At 38.5% G+C, this 21,747-nt stretch overlaps 1 protein-coding gene across 1 annotated transcript in view; it reads left to right on the forward strand.

The window, feature by feature from the left end:
- The window catches only part of DMD (dystrophin), a 1,824,373-nt gene that overhangs the window by 129,115 nt on the left and 1,673,511 nt on the right, over positions 1–21,747 (forward strand). The window contains exons 6-7 of the mRNA XM_036304100.1: positions 16,426–16,607; positions 17,941–18,072. Coding sequence (XP_036159993.1) covers positions 16,426–16,607; positions 17,941–18,072 — 314 coding nt within the window. The remainder of the gene's footprint in view (positions 1–16,425; positions 16,608–17,940; positions 18,073–21,747) is intronic.

The raw sequence follows: 21,747 nt of genomic DNA on the forward strand, positions 1-21,747 counted from the left end.
AATAATAAGCATTCAAGGATACTTCTCATTGGTGTTATCGTTCAATATTGTTCTAGAGAACCTAGAAAATGTTATCCTATATAATAAAAGGTTAATATGCAAATCAACCAAACAGCAGAACAACTGGTTGCTATTACTCACATTGACCACCAGGGGGAAGCTCCTGTGTTGAGTGTCTGCCCCCTGGTGGTCATTGCACTCCCACAGGGGGAGCACCGCTCAGCCAGAAGCTGGGCTCATGGCTGGCAGCGCTAAGGATATCAGTCAGACATCCCGCGAGGGCTCCTGGACTGTGAGAGATTGCAGGCTGTGCTGAGGGACCCCCCCCCCCAAGTGCATTAATTTCATGCACTAGGCCTCTAGTATGTCAATAAAAAAGAAATATGAGGTATATTTATTGGAAAAGGTGGACTAAAGTACTGTCATTTGAAAGCAATATGATTTTCTCCATATTTAAAAGCACATTAACAATTAGCCAATGAAAAGAAACAAAACACCCTATTCAGAATATCTACACAATTTATAGTTTTCTTAGAAGCATATTACACAGAAAAGTGTAAGGATTGGAGAAAGTTTAAGTACATAAGTATATAAATAAAGACATGAGGGAAGTAAGAAAATATGTGATGAAAAATGCTAGTTTTCTCTAGGTTAATCTGCACATTCAAAATAATTTTAATTAAGATATAGTTATATACACTGTTATGTATATATATAAATCTATCTATCTATCTATCTATCTATCTATCTATCATCTATCATTTATCATTTTAGAAGGTATAATATAATCTCAGCAAGAAATGGAATTCAACTCAGATAGGTTTTTTTGTTAATCCTCACCCAAATATATTTTTCCATTGATTTTTAGAGAGAGTGGAAGGGAGGGGGAGAGACAGTGAGAGAGAGAGAGAAACATTGATGTGAGAGAGACACATCGATTGGTTGCCTCCTGGGTCAAGCCTGTAACCAAGGTACGCGTCCTTGACCAGAATCAAACCCAGGACCCTTCAGTCTGCAGGCCAATGTTCTATCCACTGAGCCAAACCAGGTAGGGCTCATCTCAGATAGTTGAAGAGAATTTTATACAAATATTATTCACAGAAATATAATATATCAAAAAGGGGGGGGGCAGTGGGTCACTCAGAGAGGGGCAACAGTAGGGCTTAAGGGGGAAGGGGTAAAACAGAATGAATGGAGATTAATGGAGCCCAGTGAGAGCTGCAGTACTGGATGAAGGACCACATATTGGAAAGTGTAGTTGTTGGAAGGAACCAGCTGCTGTAAGATGCAGCTCTAAAACAGAGAAATTGTGGAGGAAAAATTTCCCCAGCCATCTCTTTCCCTATCTTTGTATCTTCAGCTGGTCCTTTCTGTTGGTGTAATGCAACTAAAATCCAGCCAGCAAATGTTCCTAGGAGATGCAGTGTGAATACTGTCAAAAGCAAAATATGTCTCCATAATTTGGAAAATGTACTAAGTTTGCCACTTCTTGTATGTTTCATCGGCATGCCTCTACTAGTGATGAGAAACTACTTAGCATGCTGTTTGAAAATTATGTCCAGTTTTCATTGAGTATACTACAATATTGGAGATTATTTCAGGTAAAACTCTTTTTCCATCAGTTTTCTTGCAATTTGTTTGTGAAGTTTGTTTGTTTGTGATGGTGTTTTGTTAAACACTATACACCTTCTTCTGATGTTGCATATGGTACCTGGTTTTGCCATGATACCATCCATCATATCTGATATAATGCTGACAGCACTCTTCCATAATAAATGTTTTATTTATGTATATTTATTTATGAATGTCAGAGATTCACATCTGGGTTGTTTACCTTCAGGCTTTTCCCATAGTCCACCAGTTTTTACCCTAGAACTTAGGAGATAGAGCCATTCTAATTACAAAAGTTATTCTTTCATTAGTGAATTGATACCATCTCTTACACATCTCTTACCCCACAAGTATTTGATGAATATATAAAGGTAGGAAAACTCACAAATTATAATTATGTGCCAATTGAAAATCGTCATGACAAATAATGGATAATATATATTGAGCATTTAGTCTGTGTATTCATTTTCTCTCTCAAGCACCATCACTAACTATTTGTGTGATGTTAAAATGACGCATTTACAGGTAAAAACGGGCATGCAGGTAATTTAATTTTACCACATTCTCTTACCTGTAAGGGGTAGAGCCATAATTTGCTCAAGTTATGTTTGATTCAATAGGCTAAATCCTTTGATATGGAATGGGTACATTTTTAAAAATATATTTTAATTGATTTCAGAAAAGACAGGAGAGAGAGATAGAAACATCAATGATGAGAGAGTGTCATTGATCAACTGCCTCCTGCATGCCCCACACTGGGGATCGAGCGCACAACCCGGGTATGTGCCCTGATTGGGAATCAGACCATGACCTCCTGGTTCATAGGTGGACACTCAACCACAGAACCACACTGGCTGGGCTGGAATGGGTACATTTTGATAATATTTGTTATAAAAAATGATTGCTCATATATACAATTTCTGCCTTGAGCTTGTTGAGAGGTTTGCATTGGGAAAGCCCCTTTACCATCAGGAATAGTTACAAATCCCCAAACATACCAGAAAATACCAATGAAATTTTGTATTAAATGAAATCTCCATTCTGACTTCATTATTTATCAACTATCATTTCTAACTCTGGAGAGAAGGAGGGGGTAGAAATAGAATATTTTGTGTTAGTAAAGAAGCTATTGTGTGAGGTTACTTAGAAAACTAACTGTACGTTCTCTAGCAATAGGATAAAAAATAAGTAAGTTTGGTTAGATTAAAAGCAAAGCACAAAAACAGCAGGTGATAATTAGGAAAGCAGAGTTAAATGTCACTGAGCCAAAATACTTCCCTTTCAAATGGCAACCCCAATAGTTCTTCCCACAATAGGCATGTAGAGAGAATTGTAAGAAAGTACAAATGTTTTTCTATCAAAAATCTCCCACACTAACTTGTATTTGTTAGGTCAAGCTAGCGTTTAACATTGTAGAGGACATGTACTGAAAAGTTGTTCTGAGATTTTAAATGGCCAGGGATTTTAAACAAACAAACAAACATATTTTAATGGAGTACACATTCAATGAGTAGCTGGAAAAGAGAATTTTGGAAATTGCTTGCATTTTGGAATTGAAAATTTAAAGATTGACCACTTCACTTTGGTTAGCTGCACAGAGAAGACATTTGATATTTGGTTAAAAAACTTTTAATTTATTTGAAATTTGTGAAGTCAGGATAGGTTGAGAAATTCCATTTAATTGATTTTTACTCATAGGCTACTGTGCATTTGTTCTCAGGCACTAAGAGAATGTTTCATATTGACACTACAGAGGCCCTATTCCTATTTAATTCCTCCCAGCCCCCCAAAAAAGCCTAGCAAAAATACTGAATTTGTGGAAGGATATTTTTTATATAATGAAGCAAAAAAGAACTAGATGATAGGGATAAATAAGCCAGTGGTTAATTGAGGATTTTGAAATTATTTATTTGTAATTTTGTTTTCCAGTTAGTATCAAAGTTACATGGGAACAAATCTCTGGGCTCATTTATTTACTACTATATCCTCAGAAACTAGAATATAGCCTGGCATAAAGTAGTAGCTCAGTAAATATTTGTTAACTATACGGTACTTTCAGTGTCTCATATTGTCAAATCTAATACTTTTCACAATCCATAATATACTTTTATTTGTTTATGGGATTGAGCACATGGTATAATACAGATGATTTCCATTACTATATTTTATAGTCCTTTAATGAGAAGCATTGTTATTAGAAGACTAGAGGCCCAGTGCACAAAAATTTGTGCACTTGGCAGGGGGGGGGGACCCTCAGCCCTGCCTCTGCCCTCTTGCAGTCTGGGACCCCTCAGGGGATGACCACCTGCTGGCTTAGGCCCGCTCCCTGGGGGATTGGGCCTAAGCTGGCAATCAGACATCCCTCTGGCAGCCCAGGAGCCCTCAGGGGATGTCCACTTGCCAGCGGGGAGCTGGCCTAAGCTGCAGTCGGACATCCTTAGTGCTGCTGAGGAGGCGGGAGAGGCTGCCACCACCACCACTGTACTGGCAGCTGTCAGCCTGGCTTGTGGCTGAGCAGAGCTCTCCCTGTGGGAGCGCACTGACCACCAGGGGACAGCTCCTGCATTGAGTATCTGCCCCCTGGTGATCAGTGTGTGTCATAGTCACCAGTCATTCCCAGTCTTTCTGCTGTTAGGGTCAGTTTGCATATTACCCTTTTTATTATATAGGATAGAGGCCTGGTGCACGGGTGGGGGCTGGCTGGTTTGCCCAGAAGGGTGTCCCAGATCAGGGTGGGGGTCCCGCTGGGGTGTCTGGCCAGCCTGGGTGAGGGGCTGATGAGTGTTTGAAGGCTAGTCATACCCCCTTATGGTGGGGGGGTCCACACTGGGGTGCCTGGCCAGTCTTGGTGAGGGGCTGAGGGCTGTTTTCTGGCTGGCCAAGCCCCCTGACGATGGAAGCTCCCAGCCTCTCCTTTTTTTCTTTTTTTTTAATTCTGGGATTTATTTACCTTCTATATTTGAAACTTTGTTGCCTTCAGTGGAGCTCAGAGCTGGCTACAGCAGGTGGGAAGCTTGGCTTCCTCCATCACTGGAGCAACCAAGCCTCCTGCTTGCTCCAGCTCCATGGCCATGTCTGGCTGAAAGCAGGTATCTGGGGTTTATTTATCTTCTATAATTGAAACTATGTTGCCTTAAGTGGAGCTCAGAGCCAGCCATGGCAGGCGGGAAGCTTGGCTTCCTCCATCACTGGAGCAACCAAGCCTCCTGCTCGCTCCAGCTCTGTGGCTGCCGGCCGCCATCTTGTTTGGGTTAATTTGGATGTAGTCACTCTGATTGGCTGGTGGACATGGCTTAAGGTGTAGCGAGGGTACGGTCAATTTGCATGTTTGTCTTTTATTAGATTAGATAATAGCAAGTTGGATCAGTGAGTGAAATTATGGAATGGCTTAATTACTTAGTGAAAGCAGAGCATGTCTTTTAGAATGTTAAACAATTTAACTTGAGGGGAGTTGTGCAAGTTTTTTTTTTTTTTTTTATTAGAATGCTCTATATCCAATTTGCATGGTGACTTGTAAATGGAAAATGCATCTACTTATATAAAAACCCTGGGTGTAGCATCACGGCCAGAAGCCCGTCAGTCCTGCAGCGGTCGTCTTGGAAACGGCTGCGCCCTCCCCCAGCTGTTAACTGGAAGGCGAGGTTTAGGCAGGAACCTACCCTCAGGCTGAGGTTTCAGGCAGGAACCTGCCCTCGGAGCAGAGCATGGAAGTGAAATGATTTGTAATGGGTCTATTATTGAAGCTAACTTTGGAAATACTATATCTATAGATCAGTGGTTCTCAACCTTAGCTGCACATTAGAATCACCTGGGAATCTTTTTAAAATCCTGATTTCTGGGCCTCATCCTCCCAAAATTTTGTTTCTTTGTTACTAATGTTGTGGCCCCACCCCATAACAAAAAAACAATTTCCGGAGGATGAGGCCCAGGAATCAGGATTTTAAAAAGATTCCCAGGTTACTCTAATGTGCAGCCTAGGTTGAGAACCACTGCTATAGATAATATTAAAAATATATGTAAATGTGCAATTCTTTGTCCAAAAAATGAGCATGTTCAAAAATTAAATGTAGAAAATTTGGATATACTCGATGGAGATTTTCACACATATTTGTGTGATGATTCCATTGATTCCACAGATGATGCTGAAAAGGAAAATTTTCCCATCAAATTTCTTAATAGTATTACTCCTTCGGGAATGCTGTGTCATAAATTAAAATTGAAAGTGGGTGCAATCATCATGCTATTGAGAAATCTCAATAGTAAATGGAGTACCAGATTTGTAACGGTACCAGATTTATTATCAAAAGATTACGACCTAACATTATCGAAGCTGAAGTATTAACAGGATCTGCAGAGGGAGAGGTTGTTCTGATTCCAAGAATTAATTTGTCCCCATCTGACACTGGCCTCCCATTTATTTATTTTTTATTTTTTTTTAATTTTTCCCCCACCCCCCACCCCGCCCTCACCCCCCAGCACCACTGGCCTCCCATTTAAATTGATTCAATGATGGTTTCCTGCAATGCCAACATTTGTGATGACTACTGATAAATCACAAGGACAAAACTCTAGACACAGTAGGCATATTCCTACCTGAACACGTTTTTGCACTTGGTCAGTTATATGTTGCTTTCTCTCGAGTTTGAAGAGCATGTGATGTTACAGTTAAAGTTCTAAGTACTTCATCACAAGGGAAATTAGTCAAGCACTCTGAAAGTGTTTTCACTCTTAATGTGGTGTACAGGGAGATATTAGAATAAGTTTAATCACTTCATCAGTCATTGTTTGAATCACTGTTGTTTTCATATCATGTTTTTGTTGTTTTCACATCATGTTTTTGTCGTTTTTATATCATGCCTCTATTGTGATATCCTTTTGTTACTGTTTATTAATAAGTTTATATATGATTTTCATATAAATTTCCTTTCATCTCCCACACTTGTATTATAGAGAAAGGGCAAATAGCAATATTAAAATATCTCCACTAATTAATTTCCTTTTTAAAACAAATATATTTTATTGATTTTTTACAGAGAGGAAGGGAGAGGGATAGAGAGTTAGGAACATCAATGAGAGAGAAACATCGATCAGCTGCCTCCTGCACACTCCCCACTGGGGATGTGCCCGCAACTAAGGTACATGCCCTTGACCAGAATCGAACCTGGGACCCTTGAGTCTGCATGCCGATGCTCTATCCACTTAGCCAAACCAGTTAGGGCAATTAATTCCCTTTTAATGTGCACAGATTTCGTGCACCAGGCTACTAGTATATGTAGAATGTAGTGCTGGATAACAATATCAAAATTGAAAATAACAATCTAAATCTAATGCTTTAATGAATTAGCCCATCACTATGATATAGCCTGCAATTTACAAACTTGATTGCTTAGAGAGCCAATGAATTAGAACATAATTTTTTCATTTATAAACCTCAAATGATAACCCACTTTGCTTCCAATAGTAAGTTCTTTAGAATTTCATATCTGTATTTGGTTATTTTGGGAAAAACAGGGTTTTTTTTAAATTATGTCTACATTAATTATGTTCACATTTTCATATTTAGAGCTATCTGACCTAATCTAGTTTGTGAGCAAAAGTTTCTGCTTCCCAGTTCAACCATTCCCCTTCTCTTACAAACAGTGAATTTAGTTATTTTTTTATTGTTTTGTTCCTAATACACATTCTGTGGGAAATGGTCATGGTTTTATTCTGATCATGATTTCCAAATGACACTCTTCTAATTTTTTAAAAATAAAGGCTGACCCAACTTTCTGAGTGCACATTGAAATCCAGCGTCTTTCTGATCCCACATGGTATGTATTGTAATCCAGTATTTCAATTCCTGCCTTTCTGCTGGCAGAAAACTGACCTGAGGTTTAGACAGTGGAGCCTCTTGTTTAGATTTCCCAGCGGTGTTTCAAGGCCTGCCTGGCAGCTGGCTAATCAGACTTTCTGGAGGTTGATTGCCCACGATAAGAATGGTTTTGTTGAAAGCACCAGTTTCCTAACAAACTCATTTGGGAAATCCAAAATTGACTTTTTTTTTCTTTTTTTTGGAGTGAGGGCATTGTGAAAGAAAGCTGTACGATTTTACTTTTATGCTTTCGTTTTTACCTTTACAGATATTTTTATTATAATATAGACTACATTATCTAATTATAAAATTAGTGAGTGCTGAATAGAGAGTGTGGAAACTATAGATAGGGCAAAGGAGAAAAAGGAATTTTTTTTTCATTCTCACCAGCATACCCAGTTCACTAATCTCTTGAAGTGTGTTTCCCTAGACTTTTCCATAAAATTGTTATAGTTACAGAAATGATACCATCCTGCTCTTTAGATGTTACATTCTAAAGAATTTACTTTCAGATCTTGTCAAGTATTTTTCAAAAGCAACATTTTGAATGGCTTTTTAATATTCATATACAATTATACTAGGTGTACTAGTTAATGCGGATTTTTTTCAATAGATGGAGTTACATATATGTTGATATATATGCGACTTGATATGTATGCTATTTTGTTGTATTGACAGCAAGCTTTAAAACTTCATATATCGAGTTTGCTGAAGGTGTTAACATCATAGATATTTTTATGCTATAAAATGTTGAATTTCGTGCAAAAAAAGAGCATTTGTGGGAAGTTTTAATTTATTACTTTATTTTGAAGAAAAAGTTATCGTATACTTCAGGAACTTATGGTGAACATGCTCCATCTCAAGATACTTGTGAACGCTGGTATAAACCCTTAAAAGTGATGATTTCAATGTGAAAGGCAAAGAATGTCCAGGTCAACCGAAAAAGTTTGAAGACCAAGAATTACAAGCATTATTGAAGACCAACAATTACAAGCATTATTGGATGAAGATGTGTGTCAAACTCAAAAACAACTTAAAGAAAGATTAAACATTGCTCAGCAAACAATTTCTGATCATTTACAAGCAATGGGAAAGATTTTTAAAGGAAGGAAAATGGGTGCCACATCAACTGAACGAAAGACAAATGGAAAACCGAAGTCATCAGCAAAACGTTGCTTCAAAGGCACGAAAGAAAGTCTTTTTTGCATCGAATTGTGACCGTGATGAAAAGTGGATTTATTTTGAGAATCTCAAACGCACAAAATCATGGCTTGATCCAGGTCAACCATCAACATCAACTGCAAGGCCAAATCACTTCAGAAAGAAGACAATGCTCTGCGTTTGGTGGGATCAGGAAGGTATGGTGTATTATGAGCTTCTAAAAACAGGTGAAACCGTTAATACTGATCGTTATGGACAGCAAATAATCAATTTGAACCACGCTTTGATCATGAAATTACCAGAATGGGTCAGAAGACACAGCAAAGTAATTGATAACACACCATCACACACTTCAAAACCAGTTAAAGACGCGTTGAAAGATCTTGCCTGGGAAGTATTAACCCACCCGCTGTATTCACCAGACCTTGCTCCTTCAGATTACCACTTGTTCTGATCGATGGAACGTGCACTTTCTGAGAAGCACTTCAAAACATACGAAGAAGTGGAAAATTGGGTCTCTAAATGGTTTGCCTCAAAACAAGAAAAGTTCTATTGGACGGTATCCACAAATTACCAGAAAGATGGGGGAAATGTGTAGCTAGCGATGGACATTACTTTGAATAAAGCACTTTTGATGTTTCTCTTGAAATTATTGTGTGTTTTTATTACAAAATCCGAATTATTAACTGGTACACCTAGTATACCTGTATTCCATCATTTCTAATTTTCTAACGTTAAGCCATTTGGAATGGTCTGAATTCTTTCCTTTTTGGTATTATAAAAACCTGTTTTTTGATATTGTAAATGTTTAAATTTAACATAAAATTTATGTAAATTTTCATTTGAATTTCTGATTATTTCCTCATGGTGGATTCCTATAAGCAAAATTACTGGGTTATTGTTCATTGGTTTGTAATAGGCAGTTAGATAGGCATGAGCAGGATATGAATTATAGGCCAGCTATAGCATGTCACCAGGGTGGAAAGACCCTGTTTCTTAGCAACAAGCAATTTTAGGGTGAGGCCTCGCCCCCATGGTGACCTTTTACCCCTAGTATATTGCTGGGTATGTGGTTTAGACCCCCTGACCTTTCATATTGTTGATCATGTGGTTTGGACCCTTTCCTGACCTTTCCTCATGTTGCTAGTAATGTAGTAGACCCCTTAGAGGCAGAACAAGGGAACCAGAGAAGAGCCTCATATAACTGGACAAGCCCTTGCATGACCGCTTTTTAAGCATTAAGCCCTCAGGTCAGTGAGGTTCTGGCCTGCATCAAGTAGTCTTTTTGTTGTTAATCCTCACCTGAGGATATTTTTTCCATTGATTTTTAGAGAGTGGAAGGGAGTGGGAGAGACACAGAGAGAGAAACATTGATGTGAAAGTGACACATTGATTGCTTGCCTCACACACATATCCTGACTGGTGCCAGGGATGGAGCCTGCAACCAAGGTACATGCCCTTGACTGGAATCAAACCCAGGACCTTTCAGTCTGTGGGCCGATGCTCTAACCACTAAGCAACCTGGTTTGGGCTGCACCAAATAATTTTAAGAACAAAGCTTTGTGTCTACTAACCACAGAGCCAGAGTTGGGTCAAACTAGAGATAATATCTACACCTCAGTTGTGTTTCAGCTCCAGGCCCAGAAAAGCAGTAAGGTCAGGCAGGGCAATGCCTTGGCTGACATTGGGATCAGCTGCTATGACTAATGACCCCTTCCCTAGCACTGACCAGTTATTAGAGACCAGGAATCTGAAAGGATGCCCATGGAAAGCTGAAAGCTGATGATTATTCCATAGAGATCCTCCCGTGGGACTCCTGCCTGCTCCCCTCCCCACACCCTGCCAAAGATCCCTGCTTTTAGAGAGTGGATAACACCTCTCAGATGGAGGACCCAGTGCATACCCTTTTTCTCCTTGGAGAATGCTGGTGCTTTTCCATTTATCCTTCCCCCAGGCATGTTCTCTCTGCCTTTCTTTCTCCTAAGCTCCAAAGGCCCTTCTTTTACCTCTGTAACTTGTTTTCTGAGCTCAGCTGGCTCATTTCTTCAGCTCAATTTTTCTACCTCTGTGACTTTCTAAAGAAACTTTTGCTTGTATTTGAATCTTGGATCTGAATTCTTTCTTAGCCAGAACTGAAGTACTGGGGTTGCTGAAACAAGGTCTAACTCTGCCAGTAAAACCTGGTGCCATTTTGCCACTAACAAATTTGAATTCTGAATTTTGTTCATTGGAGTGAGTTCACTACTGGTTCACAGACTTCCAGTAGGGAGGGATTGCCACTTGAGGACTCATGATCAAGACCACCTAGGCAGGTAATTGTTACTTGATTAAATGAGATTGGAAATTGTTCTGGTGGCTACTCATTCCCATGGCTACAGAACATGCAGTTTTTTCCATTCATCCATCTCCTCCATTTTATCCTCTTTATAAATCTTTGTCCCCTCAGAGCTTAGGACAGAATTTCATTTATAGGCATTTCCAAAGACTGGAGTAATTTGAATATTGAATGAAGTAATTTTGAATCTGTCTTAGCATTTCTATCATGCCTCCCCTTGTTTTCATTACACCACCTGTTTTAGTTCTCTATTATTTCCTGTATGGAATATGTCCTAGCCTCCTACTTCCCTCCAGTTCTTTCTCCATGAATCCATTCTGTACTTAACAGTTTTATTTTATAAAATTTTAATGTCACACTATTGTTCAAAGTGGTTAGTTACTCTCCAACCCTTTGAACTAAGGCCAAAGTTTTTAGTTTGCTGTTGATGATCTCTCAATGTTCTACACACAGTCTACCCCTGTTATCTTATTCACTACTAGAGGCCTGGTGCATGAATTTGTGCACCAGTGGGGTCCCTTGGCCTGGACTGTGGGATCAGGCTGAAACCGGCTCTCTGACATCCCCAGAGGGGTCCCAGATTGTGAGAGGATTCAGGCAAGGCCGAGGGACCCCACTGGTGCACAGTCGGGGCCAGGGAGGGACACAGGAGGTTGACCAGCCAGGGAGGGACCGGGGGAGGGCTCCAGAGCATGTCTGGCCTGTGTCGCTCAGTCCCAATCAGCAGGACCCCAGCAGCAAGCTAACCTACTGGTTGGAGCGTCTTCCCCCTGGTGGTCAGTGCACGTCATAACGAGCGGTTGAGTGGCCTTAGCATATCATTAGCATATTACAATTTGATTGGTTGAACAGATGACTGGACAACCAGACACTTAGCATATTAGGCTTTTATTATATAGGTTTCTTCTCTTTGTAGCTAAGACATCCAAAGAGCCATGTCTAATCTGTTCCTACCGCTGTACTTTTGCTCATGCTTTTTCACTTCCTGGAAAACCTTTTCCTATTTTTTCATTTCCATTTAATGAAATTCTGTACATACTTATTTCAGTTTTGTATTTGTAAAGTATTATCTGGATCTACAATAATACATACTTTCTTCATTTTTTCTGAACATATTAAAGCACTGATTGTGCCAATTGGAGAAACCCATTTTATATTCTGTTTAACAATGGCAATTATTTTATACTTTTTTCTTCATCATTTAAGTAGTCCAGATTGTAAGCAGAATCTGTGAATTCTCTATTTTGTTAATCTTCGGGATAATCTATCAGAATATTTCAAGTCTTTGTAATATTGGATTATACCGACCAGTACAGCTGAATTCCACACAACCTGAGAGTTAGGATGGTAATTGATTGGGTCAAAAATGTCAGTAGTTTGGCCAAAGAGTGCATATCTATCTATAATAATAAAAGCATAATATGCTGATTAGACCGGACAGCCAAATGACCTTCCAGATGTCCTTCCAGATGAAGCTGCAGTGGTGGGGGCTGAGGCAGAGGTGGTTAGGGGTGATCAGGCAGGCAGAATGGTTAGTGACAATCAGGCATGCATAGTGGTTAGGGACAATCAGGCATGCATAGTGGTTAGGGACAATCAGGCAAGCAGGTGAGCTGTTAGGGGCATTAATCAGGTAGGCAGAGTGCTTAGGGGCGATCAGGCAGGCAAGCGAGTGGTTAGGGGTGATCAGGCTGGCAGGCAAAGGGGTCAGGGGTGATCAGGCAGGCAGGCAGGTGAGCAGTTAGGAGCCAGTGGTCCTGGATTGAAAGAGGGAATGTCCAATTGCCATTTTATGCCCGATCCTGCAGGGATCACCTGAGGGTTCCCAGATTGCGAAAGGTTGCAGGCCAGACTGAGGGATCCCCCCCACCCCGTGCATGAATTCTGTGCACCAGGCATCTAGTATCCTATCTAATAAATAGGTAATATGCAAATTGACCATCACTCCAATACACAAGATGGCCGCCCCATGGAGTCAAAGATGGCCGCCAGAAGATGGCTGACAGGGGAAGGCAGTTATAGGCAATCAGGCCTGCAGGGGAGGGCAGTTGGGAGGGACCAGGCCTGCAAGGGAGAGCAGTTAGGGGCAATCAGGCCTGCAGGGGAGGGCAGTTGGGAGGGACCAGGCCTGCAAGGGAGGGCAGTTAGGGCCAATTGGGCTGGCAGGGGAGTGGTTAGCAGGTGATCAGGCTGGCAGGCAGAAGTGGTTTGGGACAATCAGGCAGGCAGGCAGGCAGGCAAGCGGTTGGGAGCCAGCAGTCCTCGATTGTGAGAGGGATGTCCGACTGCCGGATCGGACCTAAACCAGCAATCAGACATCCCCCAAAGGTTCCCAGAATGGAGAGGGTGCAGACTGGCTGAGGGACTCCCCCTCACCCAGTGCACAAACTCCATGCACTGGGCCTCTACTATATGTATAAAAGCCTAAGTGGCCAGTCAACCATTTGACTGCTCGATTGGTCGACCAGTAGCTATGATGCGCACTGACTACCAGGGGGCAGACGCTTAACACAGAAGTTGCCCCTGGTGGACAGTGCACTCCCACAGTGGGAGCGCCTTTCAGCCAGAAGACAGGCTCACAGCTGGTGAGTGCAGCTGTGGTGGCATGAGCCTCTCCCGCCTCCGCAACAGCACTACTGAGCAGCGGCAGGTGGTGGCAGGCGCAGCAGGGCTAGCATGAGTGGGAGCAGTGCAGAGCCAGGCTCTGGCTCAGGCTCCTCCCCGGCTGCCTGCCGCTTCGTGCACTGCTACATTCCCCCGAGGGGTCCTGGATTGCGAGAGGGCACAGGCCAGGCTAAGGGTCCCCACCGGTGCACAAATCTGTGCACTGTGCCTCTAGTTTATTATAATGATTGATATTTATGACTACTTAATTTCATGCACAAAATGTTTTATGTAGCTATGGCACGTGTGCTCAGGTAGTTGGGCATCGTCCAGTGCAGCAACCAAAGGTTGGTGGTTTAATTCCTGGTCAGGGTACATGCTGGGTTGTGGGCTCAGTCTCTGGTAGGGGATATGCAGGAGGCAGCCGATTAATGTTTCACTCTCTCATCAATGTTTCTTTTTCTCTCTCTCCCTCTCCCTTCCTCTCTCTCCAAAAATCAAATTTAAAAAATGTATTATAATTTCAGACATTTGCTTAGGGCAATAAAAATAATACTTGACCAATTTTACCTTTATTTTTTAGGTCATGGCATAAATTTTAAGCTGAACATATACATACACATGCCTATGTGTAATGTAGCAGTAAATAGTCTTGGATCAACCTTCTTTAATGTAATGCTTTCTCCCAGCATGGTTTTATTTAATACACTGAAAAGCAGAATTCTAAATCATGCTCATCATAGATAAAACTGACTAGTTACTAGTGACAAGGAAAAACATATAGTAGAGTTTCAAAACATGGTGAGAATTATAGCATCCACTATACAGTGAACACTTGAAAAACAATTATCAAATGAAAGGGAGATTTTTAGGCTTCAGAATTTCAAAGTTAAGTTAGTAAGATTTTTTTAGAAAGGCACTCTCATGCACAAAGTAGTTTTTAGCTCTTCCTTTAAAAATACTTTCAAAAAGTACTTTCACTATCTTGTTGGCTAATAATTAAATTATAATAAGGAACATAGAATATGTATTGTGTAATTTTGTACATGTCAACCTTTTGCACTTATGTGTCCAATAGTGTCTTTTGAAAAAAATGAGTGGAGCAATGGAACTGAAACCATGATGGTATTATAGTCTGCTTCCCTGTAATTTTTTTTACCCTATTTCTGAAAGTGTGGTTGGTCATCAAGCCAGCAGCTTCAGCATCACCTAAGGCAGTGGTTCTCAACCTTTCTAATGCCACGACCCTTTAATACAGTTCCTCATGTTGTGGTGACCCCAACCATGAAATTATTTTCGTTGCTACTTCATAACTGTAATTTTGCTACTGTTATGAATGGTAATGTAAATATCTGATATGCAGGGTGTATTTTCATTGTTACAAATTGAACATAAAGCATAGTGATTAATCACAACAACAATATGTAATTATATATGTGTTTTCCGATGGTCTGAGGCGACCTCTGTGAAAGGGTCGTTCGACCCCCAAAGGGGTCGTGGCCCACAGGTTGAGAACCGCTGACCTAAGGGCTTGTTGGAAATGCAGAGCCTCAGGCTCCACCCCTGACCTACTGAATCAGATTCTGATTTAAAATGTCCCAAGGTGATTCATGGGCACATTAAAAATTGAGAAGTACTGTATTATACTGTGGATAGAAGCAGACCAAGGAACACTAGTTCACTTTTCTCTCCTCTGTAACTCTTTAAAAAATACTTTAAGAATAGTTGTTCTGATTAATCATGTTCCTGTTACTTGTAAAGATTAAGCGACCTGTTCAATTCCTTTTTATGCTAGTGAACTTGAGATTTTTTTACACAGAATCATAATACCTGTCCAGAATATACATATTTAGTTTAAAACAGAACTTTTAATGCTTGCTAAACCAAGATAAGTTTATGGCAAGAAAAATTCCTGGCACATTGCTCAGAAGTTGCCTTGGCCTCCTATCAGGACTTATGCTTTGGTACTTCTGGAATTAATGATACACTTCACATAAGGGGTTATTTTTACATTTTGGTCCCCTCGAATGAGTTCAGCAGGTAAATTGTAATGCCAAGTAGCAAAAGAACCTTTTTAAGGAGCTGCCACTTATTTTATGTGTTTTTACAAATTATTATTGATTATAAATTCTGGGTTTCTTTCATTCCCTGGATGTGGCAAAGGACATATGTTAGATCAACCTTACGTGAAGTACTTTTAAGTTTGTCTTTAAAGTCTGAGAAGTAAAGCAACATCTGACCTTAACAGGTGCACTATAATGTAAACAAATACTTTTAATTTATTTGAGGAACATTATTCATCATTGAACATATGGTATATAGTGGTTTTATTTTATTTTTATTGAATACATGGTTCATTTCAAAACAGACATCATTTGCCCTTTACATACATAATCAGCAAAATTTGATTAGGAAGTATAAGCATTCTTTACTGGAAGCCAAAGAATTAACCTCTTTTGTGTAATTGTTTACTTACCGATGCACCACTTTAATTGATATGTTGTTATAACTGTCCATGGAAGGGAAGATATGATCTTTTATTTTTGTTTTGTATCTAATGAAAACCAATCTCGTAGATGGGCTAGTTTGGCAATTTGACTAAGGAAAAAGTATTATGGAATGAAGTTTTTATGTGAACAAGGAAAATAAATGAACTTTAGTGCTCATCTCATTGGTCTGCCAAATTGAAAGGACATTTTAGGCCTGATTATCATGTTCTAATTAGTCTCTGTAAGATATTCATGGACCATCCAATGTTCATTAATCTGTCTTCTTCCTGTAACATTGATTTGTTCATTCTCCTTTTAGAGACTCAAATATAGAAACCAAAAATTGATCTGTGGTGTTAATGTGCTTACAGATGTTGCCACTACTTATCCAGATAAGAAGTCCATCTTAATGTATGTCACATCACTCTTTCAAGTTTTGCCTCAGCAAGTGAGCATTGAAGCCATCCAGGAAGTGGAAATGTTGCCAAGACCATCCAAAGTTACTAGAGAAGAACACTTTCAGTTACATCATCAAATGCACTATTCTCAACAGGTAAGGTATTGAAAGGACACTAATATCAAAGATGTTTTCTATTTTATATGCATTTTTTCGGTATCATACCCATACACTTATGTGAATCTATTATATCTGTGGGTATGTACACACATACATGTATACCTAATATAGTATATGTGTGCACACACAAATATGTTATTAGGTACTCACTATGTTATACATAGCTTAATATGTGTGCATGTGTGGATATATGTGTTTGTGTTTATATATATATATATATATATATATATATATATATATATATATATACATATGCACATATATATGCATATATATACACACACACACTATGTTATGTATACTTACATATATTTAGAGAGAGGGTGGATAAAAGGAGGGGGAGATTGACTATAAACCATTAAAATTTTATCTAATTTCATGGACTGTAGTATTGTTTTCAAAGAACATTGTTCAAATACTTTACTATGCTAGGTACCATATTATAGGAATATGGAATATAGAATATATTTTATTTTCATTGGGTAAAATGAAATAAAAGATAGGCTCATATACACATTAAATTTTCTATCAACTAGAGCAAAAAATTAGAGCAAGAATGAAAGCAAGTACTCTATTGAATAATGTTTCTTATTTTTAGTGGCAATCTGCTGATGCATCAACAAATTTTGATTATTCAAAGTAACATTTTGCTAAGATAAATGAGTTTAAATATTTTAAGTAAAAATTAAATGGAGACAACATATGAGAAAATTTTTTATTGTTTCATTGTACAGTATCCTGTGGGATTCTTCTATTACATGGCTTGTTCTGACTGCCAGCAGTGGGTATTTGGGGTGTTTCCTTGAACTTTTGTTTTGACACAAACAATCATGACAAAGCTGTTAGCTAAATTTCTGCAGAAGGTGTGGAAAGCGCTCAGGCCTAATTTTCTCACTCTACTGAGCTAGTTCTATATTTAGGTTATGAAAGCTTCAGTCTTTTCCAGGGTATTGACCTGATGAATTCTGGTTTTGCTTACCTTGGCTTCAGAGAAAATTGCTTTTGCATGCCTGTTTTTACCAGATTGAAGAGCACCATCTAGTATTTGTGCTGGAGTTGTATCAGTATGGAATCCTTATGGTTAAATCTCACCTCCACATCTCTCCTGATTACCTGCCCTCCAACATGACATAGAGCACTATAATCCTTAGAGTGTACCAGTTTCTAATAGCACTTTGTATGTGTTTAATTTACATCTCACTGTTTCCATTTAATACTAGTTTTTCTAGTGTCTTGGAAAGCAGTCCTTTCAGCATTACTTATAATGTCTCCTCCTCTCTGTCCCCCTCCCCCTAACTCCTTTCTGCAGATCACAGTCAGTCTAGCACAGGGCTATGAACGAACTCCTTCCTCTCCTAAGCCTCGGTTCAAGAGCTATGCCTACACTCAGGCTGCTTATATGGCCACCTCTGACCCCACACGGAGCCCATTTCCTTCACAGGTCTGTGAATTTTTGCTCAATGTTCTACAAACAAAATAATTTTTCCATTCAAGAAAATCTAACATGACTTTTGTTTGTTTGAATTTAGCAGTGCTTTCTCCTCTCCAGCAAGAGCTGTTTCATTGTTCCCTGTTTTATTAGTTACTCTCCCATGATGCTGTTCTGTTATTTCGACTTCTCTTGGGGTTTTTATTTTCACTTTATTGTTTTTATTATTTTTTTAAATTTTCAATTACAGTTGACATGCAATATTATATTAGTTTCAGGTGTACAACATAGTGATTATACTTACACCTTATGAAGTGCTGTAGGTTTAACATATGTTGATTCTTCCTGAATGGGGATTCTCATAGTAGTGATTTGTACTTTGGTTATGTAATTACTATGCAGTTCTCTTTTACAAAGGTTACTGATGGTTATAAACAATAATTAAGCTCATTAAAGGCTTATACATATAACTTTTCAAAGAATTGGGGAAATGGATAAAATTTACTAGGTACATTATTTGGGGAGATTTTCTAGTTATATATGTTAAGGAAATATATACTCGAGATGCCTTTATTATATTTTCATTCTATCAAATATTTTCATATTCTATTTAAAAAACCATAACTGCAACCTTCTTCATATGATCTCTTTTAAGTTGGCTAGTTTAAACTTGTATATAATAGGCTCTGTAGTATTTATACAAAAAAATCACACTGTAACCAGATCAGAGTCTATATACTATTTAATACTTTCCACAGAAAGAATTTTCTCAGTGCAGTTTTACACCATTGCAATATTGTAGGAAACCTAAATATACAAGAAATTATAGCCTTGTATATGTAAGAGTGTGGGAATGAAATGTGCTGGAATTGCTAAGTTTGCTAGAATTTCTTTTTAAAAGAAAACATTATTTTGCTGAGTAGAGCAATTTGAAAAGTTCTCGAGGAAGTGACTTTTATAAAAACTACACTATGAATGGCCATTTAGAAATTAAAGACCTTCTCCTTTTGGCAAGAATGTATACATTTTTAGAGACTCATTGATTTTCTTTAAGATAGTGTTTGAATAAATCAGTGATTTATTTGGTGTAGTTAATTGATGCATGAAGCTGAAATTTCTTAGCACTGGAAGATTCCCCCTGGAAAACATATTTCAGGGCTTAGGTATGCCCTTTATCTTTGGCTATTTTTCTTGATAAGCTAAACAAAGGAGATTGGGTGAGAAGAGTTGTATGACTAAGCCTTATCTTCTATTAAATTCCCATCCACGTTTTCACAAAGCTAATTGTATGCAAATGAACAAGAAACTTAATCTGCTTTCTAATGATCAGTAAATAAAAATAATTCTGCCACACATTACTCTTTGCAATTTGCGATGTGTACACATTATGTGAACTAATAATATCCTTATAATCTATATAAAGGTGCTACTTTATACTTACTTTTAGTTCTTGTATATCCTCCCTTTCCTTTCTTTTCCTTCCTTTCCTCCCACCTACCTTACTCTCCCTGACTCTCTTGGCTCTTTTATCACCACCCTCCCATTGAAAACTCCAAGACTTAAAGAATATTATGCACATCCTAAAATTAAAGAGCATAAGCCAAGACAAAAAAAATAAGCCTCTCCCCCTAATTATTACTTTACTGAGTTGCCTTTTCCAGAAGGTTTTCTCCAATGCCTATTCTGGCAGCACATTTTTACCTCATTACCATCTCATAAAGGTACTGCTCAGGTATGACTCATTAATAAAGTAATTATAAATGACCTTAATTTTTCTAGACTCAATTTTTTTCACTTTACCTTTGTCTAAATATTACAAAATATCTAATATATTCTAACATATGCAAAAATTCATTTACCTATTTTTTAAAACATAAGCTATTGAAATGAACCTAATGTTATCTTTTAGAAAAGAAAAAGAATGATTACATTGAATGGGGAATTATATATTCTGCCTGTTTCTAAAGGTATCACATCAGAAGATAATGTTATATATAGTTAGGTTTGATAAATTTATGTCTTAGTTATTTACTAAGAAAACAAAGTAAAGAATTATTTAGAGGGCCTGAGCCTATACTGCCCCCTACACTTTGTATCTGATCCATTTCAAAATAACTTAAGGTTATTCAATTCATTCAGGTATTTACTTGGTGGTTTACAAGGAAGGGTGAAGTTTTCATAATGGGGAAGATAGCCATGCAGGTGACTGTCTCCTATGGAAAACATAAAATTCCTTAATTATCTTAAAAGTTCCCAATATCTTAGAAACATCAATTATCCCCATTTAACCCAAAGTTCGAAAATCTGACTTATACTCATTGAAGTTTATGTGAAGCTGTTAAGTTGAAACAATTTGACCTACCTTGGACTCCCTGCCCATAAATGAGTTTTTCTCCCAGAAGAGATACTATCTGGTATGAACCCCTAATTTGCCCTCATTGTATCACTTAACTGCCATCTATTCTTAGATGGAGGATATCATTTTTATAGTTATACCTGATTTGTATTTTTATGACTTGATCATGGTTTCTTTCATTCTACTCCTAAACTTACATAAAAAATCCCCACTCTCTTTTTTCACCTTCAATTTACCTGTCTTTCCTGGAGCCTCACCCTGTCCAAAACGCCTGTGGCACTCACACCCATGTGTATGCTGCCCCTCTCCAAACGCACCATTTCACTTTATCTTGTTAATATGCTATTATGTGACTTTCTTTCACTTACCGCCTTCTGTAGTCCATGATGTATTCATTCATTCATTTATTTTTAAATAATTATATTTACTCACTAAATCAAATACCTTTTCATTCCTCAGGCTTTCTGCCATAATTGAAACTGTTCCCATAGCCGGCTCATCAGGTTCTTCTTCATACCTTACTGTTCTGTATCTTTCATATCTAGTCCTTTCTCCTCTTCCAACTCTCTTAGCACTGGAATCTCATGGAAGAACCCTTGACCCTCTTATTTATACTCACTCTCTCTTATCAATATAATTTAATCTCCTGGCTTCAAGCTATATGCAGATGACCATTATATCTATGTTTTCACCACTTCCAATGACTTGATTTACAGCCACATTTCCAACTCATTTTCAACTCTTTGATATGTATCTATACATTGATATGCACTGATTTCTCAAGCCTAGGATGTCCTGAAGTGAGCTTTGTTTCATTGCTCATAAACCCATTTCTTGTCATTTTTTTCTCTATGTCAATGAGAATATTACTCAGCAGTCATTGAGACTTAAAAATGTGACATGCTCTTTTGTCTCTATATTGATCTGATATTTGATAATGAGACATGTAAAGTCAATTCTTTCTTTACATTTCTCCATTAAGTTATGTCCCCTCAATATTCATACATGCCCTCTGATTCAGGCCCTCAATACATGTTTTCTCGATACAGAAATAGCTTTGCAATCAATATCACTATCTTTAGTTTAGCCTCCTGTGAATCCGATTACATTTTATTGTTATCAGCTTTAATAATATCCATCACAAAACTTTCTTCACTTACTTTTGTCTTTATTTATTTATTTTTTATTTTTTTAAAATTAAATCTTTATTGTTCAGATTATTACATTTGTTCCTCTTCCCCCCCCCCCATAACTCCCCTCCTCCCAGTTCCCGCCCCACCCTCCGCCCTCACTCCCCACCCACTGTCCTCATCCATAGGTGCACGATTTTT

The sequence above is a fragment of the Myotis myotis genome, unplaced genomic scaffold (assembly GCF_014108235.1).
Source record: "Myotis myotis isolate mMyoMyo1 unplaced genomic scaffold, mMyoMyo1.p scaffold_m19_p_4, whole genome shotgun sequence".
Taxonomy (NCBI): Eukaryota; Metazoa; Chordata; class Mammalia; order Chiroptera; family Vespertilionidae; genus Myotis; species Myotis myotis.